The sequence below is a fragment of the Sycon ciliatum genome, chromosome 9 (assembly GCF_964019385.1).
Source record: "Sycon ciliatum chromosome 9, ocSycCili1.1, whole genome shotgun sequence".
Lineage (NCBI taxonomy): Eukaryota > Metazoa > Porifera > Calcarea > Leucosolenida > Sycettidae > Sycon > Sycon ciliatum.
In genome coordinates this window covers 17,560,697-17,573,696 of record NC_088651.1, presented here as the reverse complement: position 1 = coordinate 17,573,696, position 13,000 = coordinate 17,560,697, and the positions used below count along the sequence as shown (strand labels likewise).

The window sequence follows — 13,000 nt, the reverse complement described above, 5'->3', positions numbered from 1 at the left end:
TGAAACAACTATCCATGACTGCAACAAGATCATAAGCAGCCAGAACGTGCGATAACAGGGCAGAAGACCGAGAGGTTACTGAAAGATTCAACCACCTGAGGCCAAACATGAAGTATGGCAAATATTTGAAGGAGGGGGGGGAAAGCACCAAACCTTTCTAATGGCTGATACTGATACTTGAAAAAATCTCAGATTTTGAGTTTTTTCCACTCCATACATAATTTTATTTTCATTCTTTTATTAGTTTGGTTAGACTCCCATGATAGGTATCCATTTACCTCTGGAGAATCCGTAAATAAACAAAACTGAACTAAACTGAACTTTGTATTTTTAGCAGTCGTTGGTAGCGGTAACCTCAATTTGAACTGTGATCTTCACATTTTAAACTATCATTTCCTGCACAGTGAAGCAAAGCATCTTGTTAAGCATCATTTGTGTGAGCCTTTCAGAGAGATATCTGAGCATCTACATAGGCGAGTATGTGTGTATGGTTGTGTGTGTGCATGCGTGCGTGTGTGGGTGGGTGCATGTGTGTGTGTGTGTGTGTGTGTGTGTGTGTGTGTATGTGTGTGTGCATACGTGCATGCGCCTGTGCGTGCATGTGTGTGTGTGTGTGTGTGTGTGCGCGCGTGTGTGTGTGTGTGTGTGTGTGTGTGTGTGTGTGTGTGTGTGTGTGTGTGTGTGTGCGTGTGTGTGTGTGCATTTGTGTTTGTGTGTGTGTGTGTGTGCGTGTGTGTGCGCGTGTGTGTGCGCGCGTGTGTGTGTGTGTGTGTGTGTGTGTGTATGTGTGTGTGTGTGTGTGTGTGTGTGTGTGTGTGTGTGTGTGTGTGTGTGTGTAGTATCCCTGCCTGGCTGATACGGAAGTAATACGGAAGCAATACGGAGCGACCTTATGTATATTAATTTTAGTGTATCTTCGCATATAAGCGTACGGCGTTTGCTGCATAAAAGCAGCTGCGCTTTTTCTGTTTTAATTAGATTAGATTAGATTAGATAGCAATGAAAGCTAACTCAAAGAAGAAGGATTCAACCTCTAGGTGAGCACCGGAGAGAAAGTTATTTATTTTGCCGCTTCTTCTTTCACTAACAATCATATCTCAGGTGTGTATCCTGAAAGTAGAATAAAAGTAAATCTTGTTGATTTCACCGCGCCTACCACTCGGCTACCCATTACATTGGTGGCAGCGGTGGTTCAATCAAATTTGTCAGATTCGAACTCACCTGTTTACGGAACTCGTCTTGTAACCCGCCTGGCCCTTAGTCAATCGTTGACGTGATGGCTCAACCAGCTGCTGTACCAGCCGCCGTTGCTGTACCAGCCGCCGCTGCTCCGGCGCCCGCCCGCCACGTGCACAACTGGGCCACCCCGGCCAAATACGCAGGTCGGCTAGATGACAACTGGTCGGCATGGTATGCCCAGTTTGAACAGGTTGCTGCGGTGAACCAGTGGACGCTGGCCGAGCAAACTCAATTCCTGGGGTTGTCCCTCACCGGGGACGCCCAGCTATTCTACCTGAGTCTCCCACAGGCGACCCGTCAAGGCGCTATCGCTAACCTTGCTCAGGCCCTAGAAGACCGTTTCGCTCCCGCTCAGCGTGCGGAACTACACCGGGCCGCCTTCAAAGCGTTGCGACAGGAGAAGGGACAGTCGGCCAGCGCTTACTGTGAGAAAGTAAGGGCGGCTGTCGCCCAATCCTATCCCGACATGGCCGCTGCGGACAGGGATGTACTTGCAAAGGACCAGTTTCTTGCTGGTCTCGACTCCAGGTCGATTCGTGTCAGGGTCCGGGAACTAGCTGCGAATACCCTGGATGCTGCCCTACTCGCCGCCCTTCACCAACATTCCATCCTGCAGGCTGAAGAGCAGGAAACACCACCTCTTCCCGTGTGCGGAGTCGCACAGGAAACGCAGCTAGAGGCAGTCGCTAAATCGCTGGAAGCCATCAGCGTTCGACTGGCTCGCCTCGAACAACGTGACGCCGGTCCAACCGCACTACCTCTCCACCAGCTACAACGCAGCCAGCTGCACCGCAGCCAGCCGAGGAGACCCATTACATGCTTCAATTGCGGTCGCTCTGGCCACTATGCCTCTGAGTGCCGCCAGCCCCGTCAGCCATCGGGAAACAGCCGTCCACAGCAGTCCTGAGTCCAACTGCTGTGCGTGATGCGCTTCGGACTCACCAGCCGGTTAGTTTACCAATAGGAGCCTATTTGCTCATTTGTATTCTCGCCATAGTGGGTTTACCCCCTGTCATTCATGCTGTTAGACGTATTGCTATGTTCGCTTGTATTGGGGTGCCAGTCCTAGCAGTTGCTTACCTACTCTTCTTAACACCATCGTTTGATGGTCTGAAGTCCCACATTGCTACATTCTTTCACCGCTCCTCCGTACACCGTCCATTCACAGTACCAGTTACTATTCAATCCATGCAGTTCAACGCTTTGCTTGACACGGGCTCGGCAGTGACATTAGTTAGCAACAAAGTTTGGTCAAGCTTGCCTGGGCGTACACCTCTAGTTAAACAGTCACTACCGGATTTGGCTACAATTGATGGGTCATCTATTCCTTTGCATGGATCTGCATGTTTAACTTTTTCCATTGATGATCGGCAAGTTTCTCACAATGTTCTGGTTGGTGATGTTCAGCCTGATGTTTTGTTGGGAGTTGATTTTTTCAGAACCCATGGTTGCGTTCTCAACCCTGCGGACAATTCACTCAAGTTCCCTACCAACTCTCCACCTCGTGCTGATGCCTGTAATAATGATACCAAGAGTGTTCACCACCAAGTTTGTCATGTCCAATTGACAATACCTGTCGCAATACCGCCTTTCAGCCAAGTACTTCTGCCTGGCAAGCTCCAATTCTCTCCAGCTCCGGGTGATTATCTTCTGGAAGCATCTGGTAAGCTGCCCGAGCGTTATGACCTCCTCTGTCAAGATGCTGCCATTCACGTGCAAGCGGATAATGATGATGCCCCTTCTGCTACGGTTGGCTATCCAGTTTTCAATTTCTCCGACCAGCCGATCACACTACCACAGGGTGTGCGGATTGGCTCCATCATGCCATGTGTTCCGGTCGACGACGATGATACCTCTGCGATATGTGCTGCTACTACAGTCCATTTCAAAACTATAGACGCGTACCTAGGCAAAAACCGTTATGCCAGCATCTATACCACATAAAATCTGTGATCACTTTGTGCATAATTTTTTTCCAAATTGGGCGTCTGTTATCTAATCCTTTAGAAACTATATGAGAGTAATTGTGGAGCGATTCTGAGCAATATTCCGAAAACTATTCTTAAAAGGTTCCAGCCAAATTTGAAATATTTCAAAAACCCTACGCGTCTATAGTTTTGAAATGCACTGTACACTTGCAGACGATGACTCTCGAGAACCGCAGCTCGATCTCAGTCACCTGGATAGTGCCGATCGCCGTTCCGTTCAAGACCTGATGAGTGAGTATGCTGACTGTGTTTCCACCGGCCCGTTTGACACTGGCCACACAGAGTTCGTCACGCACACCATCGACACCTCTGGCGCACCTCCTGTACGCATAGCACCGCGTCGTCTACCAATCCACCAGCAACAAGAGGTCAGGGAGCACACTGATAAGCTGCGTGATCATCACATTATCCGTCTGTCGAACAGTCCCTGGTCTGCACCTATTGTCGTTGTCCGGAAGCCTGACAACTCCATTCGCCTATGTGTGGACTACCGTCAGCTTAACAACATCACGGTAAAAGACGCCTTTCCAATGCCGCGTATTGATGATGCCATTGACGCCATGAGTGGTGCCCGCTACTTCACAACTATTGACCTCGCTTCTGGCTACTGGCAAGTCTGCATGGATAAAGATGCCCGGCGTAAGTCTGCCTTCGTCACTCCATTTGGCTTCTATGAGTGGACCTGCATGCCTTTCGGCTTATGCAATGCACCTGCTACGTTTCAGCGCCTGATGAATGCTGTTCTGGGAGATCTTATTCCATCCACGTGTCTTGTATATCTGGATGATATCATTGTCTTCTCAAGGATGTTCAAGGAACACCTCCAACGGTTACGTTCTGTCCTCGACCGTCTCCGTGAGGCCCGCCTCAAAGTGAAGCCGTCTAAATGCTCTCTAGTCAACTCATCTGTTGGATATCTTAGTCATGTGTTCTCTGCTGATGGTGTTCGCCCTGATCTCGCCAAAATTATGGCTGTTTCCACCTGGAAGCAACCTACGTCCATCACGGGTGTGCGCCAGTTCCTCGGCTTTGCATCATACTACAGGAGATTCATCCATGACTTTGCTAAGATTGCGACACCTCTGCATGCGCTAACAAGGAAGCACTCAACATTCGCCTGGCCACCCGAGGCACAGAATGCCTTCGATCAGCTCCGCCAACACCTCAGCTCAGCACCCGTCCTTGCCTATCCTGATGCCAATAAGTCCTTCATTCTGGATACAGATGCTAGTGATCATGCCATTGGTGCGGTCCTTTCACAAATCGGCTCCGATGGTGCAGAACATCCCATCGCCTATGCAAGTAAGACACCGTCCTCTGGTCAACGTAATTACACAACGACAAAGCGTGAGTTACTGGCTGTTATTGAATTCACTCACTATTTCCGTCACTACTTGCTCGGCGCCACATTCCTACTCCGCACTGATCACAAAGCACTCCTTTGGCTATCTTCATTCAAGAATCCGGATGGCATTGTTGCACGCTGGATAGAACGGTTATCAGCGTTTGACTATGAAACTCGGCATCGCCCTGGCTCTCAGCATGTCAACGCCGATAGTTTGTCAAGATTGTGTGGACATGTGTGTTCTTCCCCTGCTGCCAAGAGTATGTGTCTGCCGCCTGCTGCATCTGCTGCTGTGAGTTCATGCGGTGTCTCTCTGTCCACAGGCGAGCTCGACCAATGCACTCGTGAGCCTGCTCCGTCAGCGTCCTGGCTGCCGTCTACCTCCCTCCGCACTAGCGAAGCTGTGGATCCCTCGATTTCTCTAGTGATGAAGTGGGTGAGGTCACAGCAACGACCACCTAAGGGATCAGATGAGTTAGCTGCTGTTCATCCTGATGTGCACCGACTCTGGACGCAGTTCAATCGTCTCATTGTCCAAGATGGTGTTCTCTACCGAAGGTATGAGTCGACTGATGATCTGTCCTCGTATCTTCAATTGGTCCTGCCTGCGTCACAACGTCCTACTGTTGTCAGATCGCTGCATGCCGGTATTGGATCGGGTCATCTTGGCGTCGACCGCACCATCGACAAGGCCCGTACACGGTTCTACTGGCCCCACATGGCTGATGACATCGAACAGTGTGTTAGAACCTGCCCGGAGTGCCAAAAACGGAAAGCACCTCAGCCCAAACCGAAAGCACCTCTGCAATCGCAAACATCATCCTATCCAAGCCAGCGTGTCGCCATGGACATCATGGGCCCCCTTCCTATCACTGATCGAGGAAATCGGTACGTATTAGTCATAATGGATTACTTCTCCAAGTGGGTTGAGATTTTCCCCATGCCCAACATGCTCGCCTCTACTGTCGCTGGTTTGTTCTTCAATGGTTGGATCTGTCGCTATGGTGCACCCGCTGCCTTGCACACTGATCAAGGTTCCCAGTTTGAGAGTCGCTTGTTTCAAAGCCTATGCACTATGCTTGATATCACCAAGACCAGAACCACACCCTACCACCCACAAAGTGATGGCATGGTTGAAAGATTCAACCGGACACTAGAAGCTATGATTGCAACATCCATCTCTGATCACCGAGACTGGGACTTGCATCTCCAACCCACGGCACTAGCATACCGCACTAGTGTACATGCATCGACTGGCTATTCTCCATTCCGCCTCCAGTTTGGTTATGATCCGGTTCTGCCTCTCGATGTGATGTATGGTTTACCCCGTAACTCACCACCACCATCTTACCCTGAATTCGTCTCTTCTATTCGTACTTCAACTGAGGCTGCCTTTGAGCGCGCCCGCCAGCACGGCCTTAAATCACACCAGCACCAGAAGAAGGGTTACGATGGTACATCTCGCCCGCCACCGAAGCTCACGAAGGATCAGCTTGTTCTCCTACATTCACCAGTGGTCCCTCAGAATGAGTCCCCCAAGTTTCACCGATTCTGGACAGGACCATATGTCATCCAGAAGGTGATCGATGATGTCACAGTCCGCATTCGTTCATTGTCGGATCGCCAGAGGCTTTCAGTTGTTCACGTAAATCGCCTGAAGCCATATCATCAAGTAACCGACGTAGATTTACGTCCTGCAACACCACCGACATACGATCCCGAGATACACACCACCCCGGCACATACACCACTACCGCAACTCCCACCCCCCGCTCCGCCTCCTCCTCAAATCCAACCCCCCGCTCCGCCTCCTCCTGCACTTCCGTACAATCTCCGGCCCAGACAGAACATTCACCCACCTGCCTACTTTTGAAAATCACGAGGGCGTGATTATCTGTAGGAAGGGAGGGTGTAGTAACTGTTATCCCTGCCTGGCTGATACGGAAGTAATACGGAAGCAATACGGAGCGACCTTATGTATATTAATTTTAGTGTATCTTCGCATATAAGCGTACGGCGTTTGCTGCATAAAAGCAGCTGCGCTTTTTCTGTTTTAATTAGATTAGATTAGATTAGATAGCAATGAAAGCTAACTCAAAGAAGAAGGATTCAACCTCTAGGTGAGCACCGGAGAGAAAGTTATTTATTTTGCCGCTTCTTCTTTCACTAACAATTATATCTCAGGTGTGTACCTGAAAGTAGAATAAAAGTAAATCTTGTTGATTTCACCGCGCCTACCACTCGGCTACCCATTATATGTGTGTGTGTGCATGTGTGTGTGTGTGCACCCCAATTGCTACCTACACTGTGAGCATCTGTGTCACCAAGAATATAGTTAGGTTTGTGTCACCAAGAATATAGTTAGGTTTGTGTCACCAAGAATATAGTTAGGTTTGTGTCACCAAGAATATAGTTAGGTTTGTGTCACCAAGAATATAGTTAGGTTTGTGTCACCAAGAATATAGTTAGGTTTGTGTCACCAAGAATATAGCTAGTTCTGTAAATGTAAAGGGGACAGTAGTAACAATTCTCAGATTATGCTTAAAACTACGTCATAGTTTACATTGTTTGCACTTACTGTTGCAAGTAGGCATTTGTAGAGTTCCATCAGCACTGCACGTTGCTGTTGCAGATCCATTCATTCTATAACCAGTATTACACGTGTAATTCACACTCTGAAGATAGGACACCATTGTCTTGTCTGCATTACCATTCCTGAGTGTTGGCACTGTGCAATTCACAACTAGCAGAACAAGAACACAGTAAGGCATGGACACAAGGATGTGCAAACTGCTTCTTTGTAAACGTTCAACACGCCCACGAAGAACGGTGTTGCTGGATTTTACATCGTTCTTAGAACAAGGTTATTAAAAAAAAGGAGGGTTTGTCAACTGACAACCGCTCTATTTAGTTTATATTCACTCCTGGCGCATGCGCTGGCTGAAAATTCTTTTATTAGTGATGTCGGAAAAATTATTGATATTTCGGGCCAGTCACCCATCGTCAGAAGGTTATTGTATAGAGTAACTGTGTCCGCTAATGGCTGATAATGAAGAAGACGCCGAAGAGACAGTAAACAGAAAAGGAACTTGATATAAAGATACATGGAAGTAGCAAATTTACACAGTGCCCTATGACATTGCTACTCTACGTGGAATGTGAACTCAGAGGGCTTATATTGGGTGGTAGCAAAGTGTGTGTGGACAAGAGAGATAAAACATCTCGGACTGGATACAGTATGAATGGCAGCCGGGAGTGAGTTCCATGTGGCAGTGGTGACAAAGAGAAAGGTGGCATGGGTATGTGTGCTGGCTTAGAGACGTCGTGACGACAGATAAATGAAAGAGCAATGTTCTAACAACTTACTGTTGCAGATAGGCTTCGGCTCTGTCAAAGTTCCAGTAGCACTGCAAGTGGCTGTTACTGATCCATTTACACTATAACCAGTGTCACATGTGTAGTTCACTTGTTGAAGGTATGACAGAACTCTCTTGCCACCACGGCCATGGGCGACCGTTGGCGCAGTACAATTGACAACTGGAAATGAGATGAAAGAGAAACGTAACAGGAGAAGAATGTAGCATAAAAACAGGATGCCGGATTTTGTCATCTTGCTTTGAGTTTTTGGCTCCGAGAATTTTTTACTGATCTAAAATATAACCATCCTGCAGACAGAACAGAATATAATCATTTTGCGCTGCGCTGATTATAATAAAGCCGAATAGGAGAATAAAAACCAAATTTTCAAAGTCATGCCCAAATGCAAATTCCAAACAGGCAAGCGGTTAAAGTAATCAACGGATTTGTAGTAGCGTGTTAGTTCTCCGACGCCCTCTCCCTCTTGGTTAAGAAGGCTCCAACCTACTGCGCTGCACAGCCAATCTGGTGGTCTGTTTTTCGCAGCCAAAAGTAATGTTTTTGCTGATAAGTGCGCACTCCAACAACCCTCCAACTTGGAAGGTCATTAGTTCTATGAAACGTAGGTGGGGAAGGCGAGTGCAACCAAGACACAACAAACACGTGCTAGAGCTGAGTTCCCAGTTAGTGGTAGAACACCAGTAGCTTCGGTCAGTTTTGTTAAATGTTATCGCATGAGCTGTTTGTCCAGTAACTAGTGGTGTTAGTGGACAATATAGAGTAACTTGTAGTTCCTTGGCACTTTTCTTTACTATAAATATTTGACATGTCAATTTAAATTATCCTAAATAGTATCACCTCCGACGAGTCTTTCGTAGGCAAAACAACTGCCAGAAGGAATAATTTCAGTACCAATGCTTGAAGTACCAGTACGGCCGTATCCCTTTCGTCAAATTATTGGTGTGTGTAATGGATACTAAGGGTAGTTGGTTGAGAGCGCACGGAGGAGACGAGGAGGAGAGATTGCCGCACTGTTGAACAGCCGAATGCCACCGTTCAAAATGTTTAGTTCGGTACCAGTTGAGCAACATCTGGCAGTTTTGGATCAGCACTTCCACTGCCGGCGGCCTGGGAACACACCTCGTTGAGTATGCCATGTTTCGACGCATTGCTTCAACCGATGTCAACTAAGAATCTCGGACTTACGCAGTACCGTAAATCTCCCCAGAACACCTCTACCTCCTCGTCGCTTCGAGTAAGTTCATGTGGGGAGGGGTGGATGGGCGAGTCCTACTTGCTGCATTCAGTACTCTTGGCACTACACGAAAAAGTAATCACTCTCAGGGGCGTAGCAGCCGCTCCGGCCGATCCGGCTTTGGCCAGACCACTTTTTCGCCCGACCACGACCACCATAGTAAGACAATGCCAAAAGTGCCCAGAATGCAGGATTTTGCACCCTAATTTCAAAAAAATACAGGGGGGACATCCCCCCCCCTGGCCTGCCCACCGCCAATGGCGGCGCTAAGCGCCTGGCCCTACCAAAACTGTTCGTGCATCTGGTACACCCACCAAAGGTCAAGAGCGAGGAGTCGTACAGAGACGTCAAAACTGAGGGTTTGTGCGTTCTCTGATCAAGAGGGTGGGCACTGGTGCGTACATTTCCAACAAGGTCGAGCACACGTCTGTAGTAGGGTACGGCATCACAGAGTCATACAAGGATTCAATCAATCACTTTCCTGACAAGAAGTCAGGGAGGGGCGGATGGGAGAAACGGGCGCTCTGACGGGATTTTTACGGAATCTGCACAGGTCCGTGAATGGCAAGGAGGTGAAAAGAACAATTCTCTCATCATGCACCATGCTTTTGTGCATAGTTTATACCATTTGCACTTACTATTGCAAGTAGGCATTTGTAGAGTTCCACCAGCACTGCACATTGCTGTTGCAGATCCATTCATTCTATAACCAGTATTACAGATGTAGTTTATACTCTGAGGATAGGACACCATTGTCTTGTCTGCATTGCCATTCATGAGTGCTGGCACTGTGCAATTTACAACTAGCAGAAGAAAACAAATATAACAAAAAGACTAGCAGTGGTGACGATTCCTGCGGCTTCACATATAGGAAGTGATTTTGTGCAGATTTGCTCTTCACCATTCACTTTTCAACAGTAATGGAAGAAGTTAATCAATGCTTTCAACAGAACGACGTTTGAATAAAAAGAACCGAAAACCTGTCAATTCTAACACAATTTTGGTGAGGAGAAAGAACCCTGCTGAAACCGGCTGGTGGTACATCGATGACGCGCAGCTAGGGCCCATAAGCAGTCCACTTGTGTTGTGTTTGTCGATATGTCAAAAGCATTTGATAAGGTTCGCCACCAAACGCTGCTAGATGATCTTCACGGAAAGGATATACGTGGCACTGCTCTGACCTGATTTGTCAGCTATTTGTCGGGTCGGAAACAACGCGTTTAAGTTGGTTCTTTATCGTCATGCTACTCGGAGGGTTCAAGTGTTGTACCTCAAGGTAGCGTTCTCGGGCCGTTTCTTTTTCTGTTTACATCAGTTCCATCGACTCTCATCTACCGCCTGGTATTTGTCACCAAGAATTCGCCGATGATATCACCTTAGATGCATCATCATCCAGCCGTGCAGCCACCAGCTCTAAGCTTAGTGTCGCAGAGAGTTGACAGAAGCCTGCCCTGCGACAGGTCAGCAGATGCGGAACAAGACAGTGGAGTCCACCAAAGCTGCAACGACAATTGGAACAACTCAGTGTTGTGCAGTCATGCAGTCACTGTAACTGCGAGTGATTTTCACTTTGCGCGGGACTGGACTCAAAATCGACCAGGGAGTCATAGAATTATACTGCCATGTTCTGCCATGTGAACGGAGTACGGCGTTCGTTAGTGCAAACGAGCTGGCCGCTGAAATGAGCCGAGTTTCTGGCGAGCGAGCTAACGAGTACCCGGTGAGATAGTTTCAACACTAATGGAAACCCACCACCACGGTTTTGATCTTAGACGATCTTCACGTTTTGTTTTATGTTGCTCTCTTGAGCTCATAGAGCTCAGGAGTGGAAAAAGGGAATTTCCCAACTCTGACGTATCCGGTGTTCCTGCTTATCAAGTCAGCTCAATACCCAATAGTTACAGTCCATTCAATGGGTACAGTCCCGCTGGCTTTTGAAAGTCCGATTTGGGCCGATTTGAGGATCAAAAACCCAATTCAAATCTGGGTTTGGGATCTGCTTCTCCACACTTTTTGCCATGGCATACCTATCCTCATTTTGTAAAACCAGGCTGAATTTCTATTTCCCTGTTCTTGGACTTTTCTGGCCTCAAATGTGGCAAGCAGTATTTCTAAGGGACACACAATGCAGAATGTGCTTTTGTTTTCAGCAACTTTTCACGATATCTACACCTACGTGTGGGAGAAACCAAAAAGTTAGGGTGCCAGTTTCCAATGAGTGGACTGTTGTTCCCGAGCTTGGTCCGCTTGCCACCTTAACACACCTCTCTGTGGATATCTGTGCGCTTTGTGTGGCCAAGCAAGCATGTCTCCACCGCCATTTCTCCTGTTCCTGTAAGAGTTGAAAGTGTGACGTGTCTAAACATTTCCCATTTAGCCTCTACAAAGTTTAACGGCCCAGCAATCACGCACCTGTCTTCTATTTCTCCTGTACTGAGGAGAGAAGGAATAACATTCGAGTAATGTTTCTTATGGTGACGATGGATTCTTTCGCGTTAAAAGGTTGGCACGCTTTAGAGATTCAACTATTACAGTATGTCGTCACAGCCTTATTAATCGATTCATGGCTTCTTGACTGCGCTCACGACTCTTTGACCGGTTCCTGTTAGTACTACAAAGAGTGTAAGGGCAAAGTATGCCAAAGCTTAATCAAGCGATACTGACCAATGATGGACTGCGCAAGTCTGCCAAAACCTCAAGATACCTTGGTATACTGGGGAACACCACCCGGAAATACTTGCAAAGCTGAGGGAGGTGGGACACGACAAGTTCTTCCCCAACCCTGAGGAGATGGAGCCAGCAGACGACACGCTATCTGGCCTCCAGACGGCTGTTTCGGACCTGAAAAGGCAAGTCGAGCTTTAAACGGATTTCATGCTCAATAAACCTGCAGAAACAACGAATTGCCCTTCTTGCAAGCCAAGTGTTGTTGATGAAGGCATCGCAAATGCCTTCCCTGAGCTTGCTGCATTGGGTTTACGACAACAAACACTTTCTGTACGAGATACACACGTAGATCTACAGGGTTCATGCACACAGAAGCAAACCTATCCTCAGCTCGCCCAAACTGGGCCACAAGCCAGGCGATCAGATTCTGCTGAACGACTCGTACCCACAACCCTTCCAGCTTCAACCTACGCACAGCACGCTGGACGTGCCCCACGTTCCATGTACAACCAAGTCGCACGTGGCGAACACAACAATCCTATGCAGTACAACATCCTACAGCAACAAGCCAAAGCCAGGGGAAAAAAAAAGAAGCAGCAGGAATTGCACAGTGCAAAGCCTATGAAAAGAGCACTTTGACGTTCTTTCTGTAGACCGACTACGTTTTTAGTCATGTAATTACGTTATGCGGAACCTCTCTAATGAGATGAAAGCGCACTCTATTGTGATGGCTTACCAAGTGTGGGTGGGTAATGGCAGGTTGTTGCAGTTGTGCACACACCGATTCCATGGCACTCTTTGCTGCCATCAGAATCGACCGAACACTGCCTGGTGACTCGAGACTTGTCCACGCAGCGTTGCTTGTGGCACACGAGGTCCTTGTTAGCACCGCTGGCATCACAGAGTGTTCCGTCATTCACGAGTGATGGGTTGTCATGGCTTTTTGGTGGAGATGCAAAGAAACCTCTGCATTTGTCAACACCTCGTACTATATAGGTTCTGTATTTAACATAACTAAGGACTGGGACAGTTTTCAGACCTGGGCGGCAAAACAAAGTACCACAGAGGGCATCTACTGCTGCACAGGGCATATAGTTTGCTGCGGAGGAGGAAGTGGACAAGTTGAAACCACAGTTGCCAGTATCTAAT

General features: G+C 47.9%; 2 protein-coding genes across 2 annotated transcripts; one reads left to right on the top strand and one right to left on the bottom strand.

Annotated features, from left to right (window-relative positions):
• The first annotated feature begins 1,276 nt into the window (after positions 1-1,276).
• Positions 1,277-2,146, top strand: LOC135824306 (uncharacterized). Its single transcript, XM_065337039.1, has one exon. The coding sequence runs from the start codon at positions 1,277-1,279 to the stop codon at positions 2,144-2,146; it is 870 nt and encodes a 289-aa protein (XP_065193111.1).
• Positions 2,147-7,037: 4,891 nt separating this feature from the next.
• On the bottom strand, positions 7,038-12,942 carry LOC135824305 (CUB and sushi domain-containing protein 1-like). The gene is made up of 5 exons (XM_065337038.1): positions 12,588-12,942; positions 9,823-9,987; positions 7,939-8,109; positions 7,151-7,315; positions 7,038-7,069 (listed from the first exon to the last, which is right to left on the bottom strand). The coding sequence occupies exons 1-5, from the start codon at positions 12,940-12,942 to the stop codon at positions 7,038-7,040; spliced, it is 888 nt and encodes a 295-aa protein (XP_065193110.1).
• Between the last annotated feature and the right edge of the window lie 58 nt (positions 12,943-13,000).

Coding starts and splice junctions, on each gene's coding strand:
- LOC135824306 (XM_065337039.1), top strand. CDS start 1,277: ATGGCTCAACCAGCTGCTGTACCAGCCGCCGTTGCTGTACCAGCCGCC.
- LOC135824305 (XM_065337038.1), bottom strand. CDS start 12,942: ATGCCCTGTGCAGCAGTAGATGCCCTCTGTGGTACTTTGTTTTGCCGC. Junction 9,988..12,587: donor CCATTACCCACCCACACTTG/GTAAGCCATCAC, acceptor TTCTTCTGCTAG/TTGTAAATTGCACAGTGCCA. Junction 7,316..7,938: donor GCCGAAGCCTATCTGCAACA/GTAAGTTGTTAG, acceptor TTGTTCTGCTAG/TTGTGAATTGCACAGTGCCA.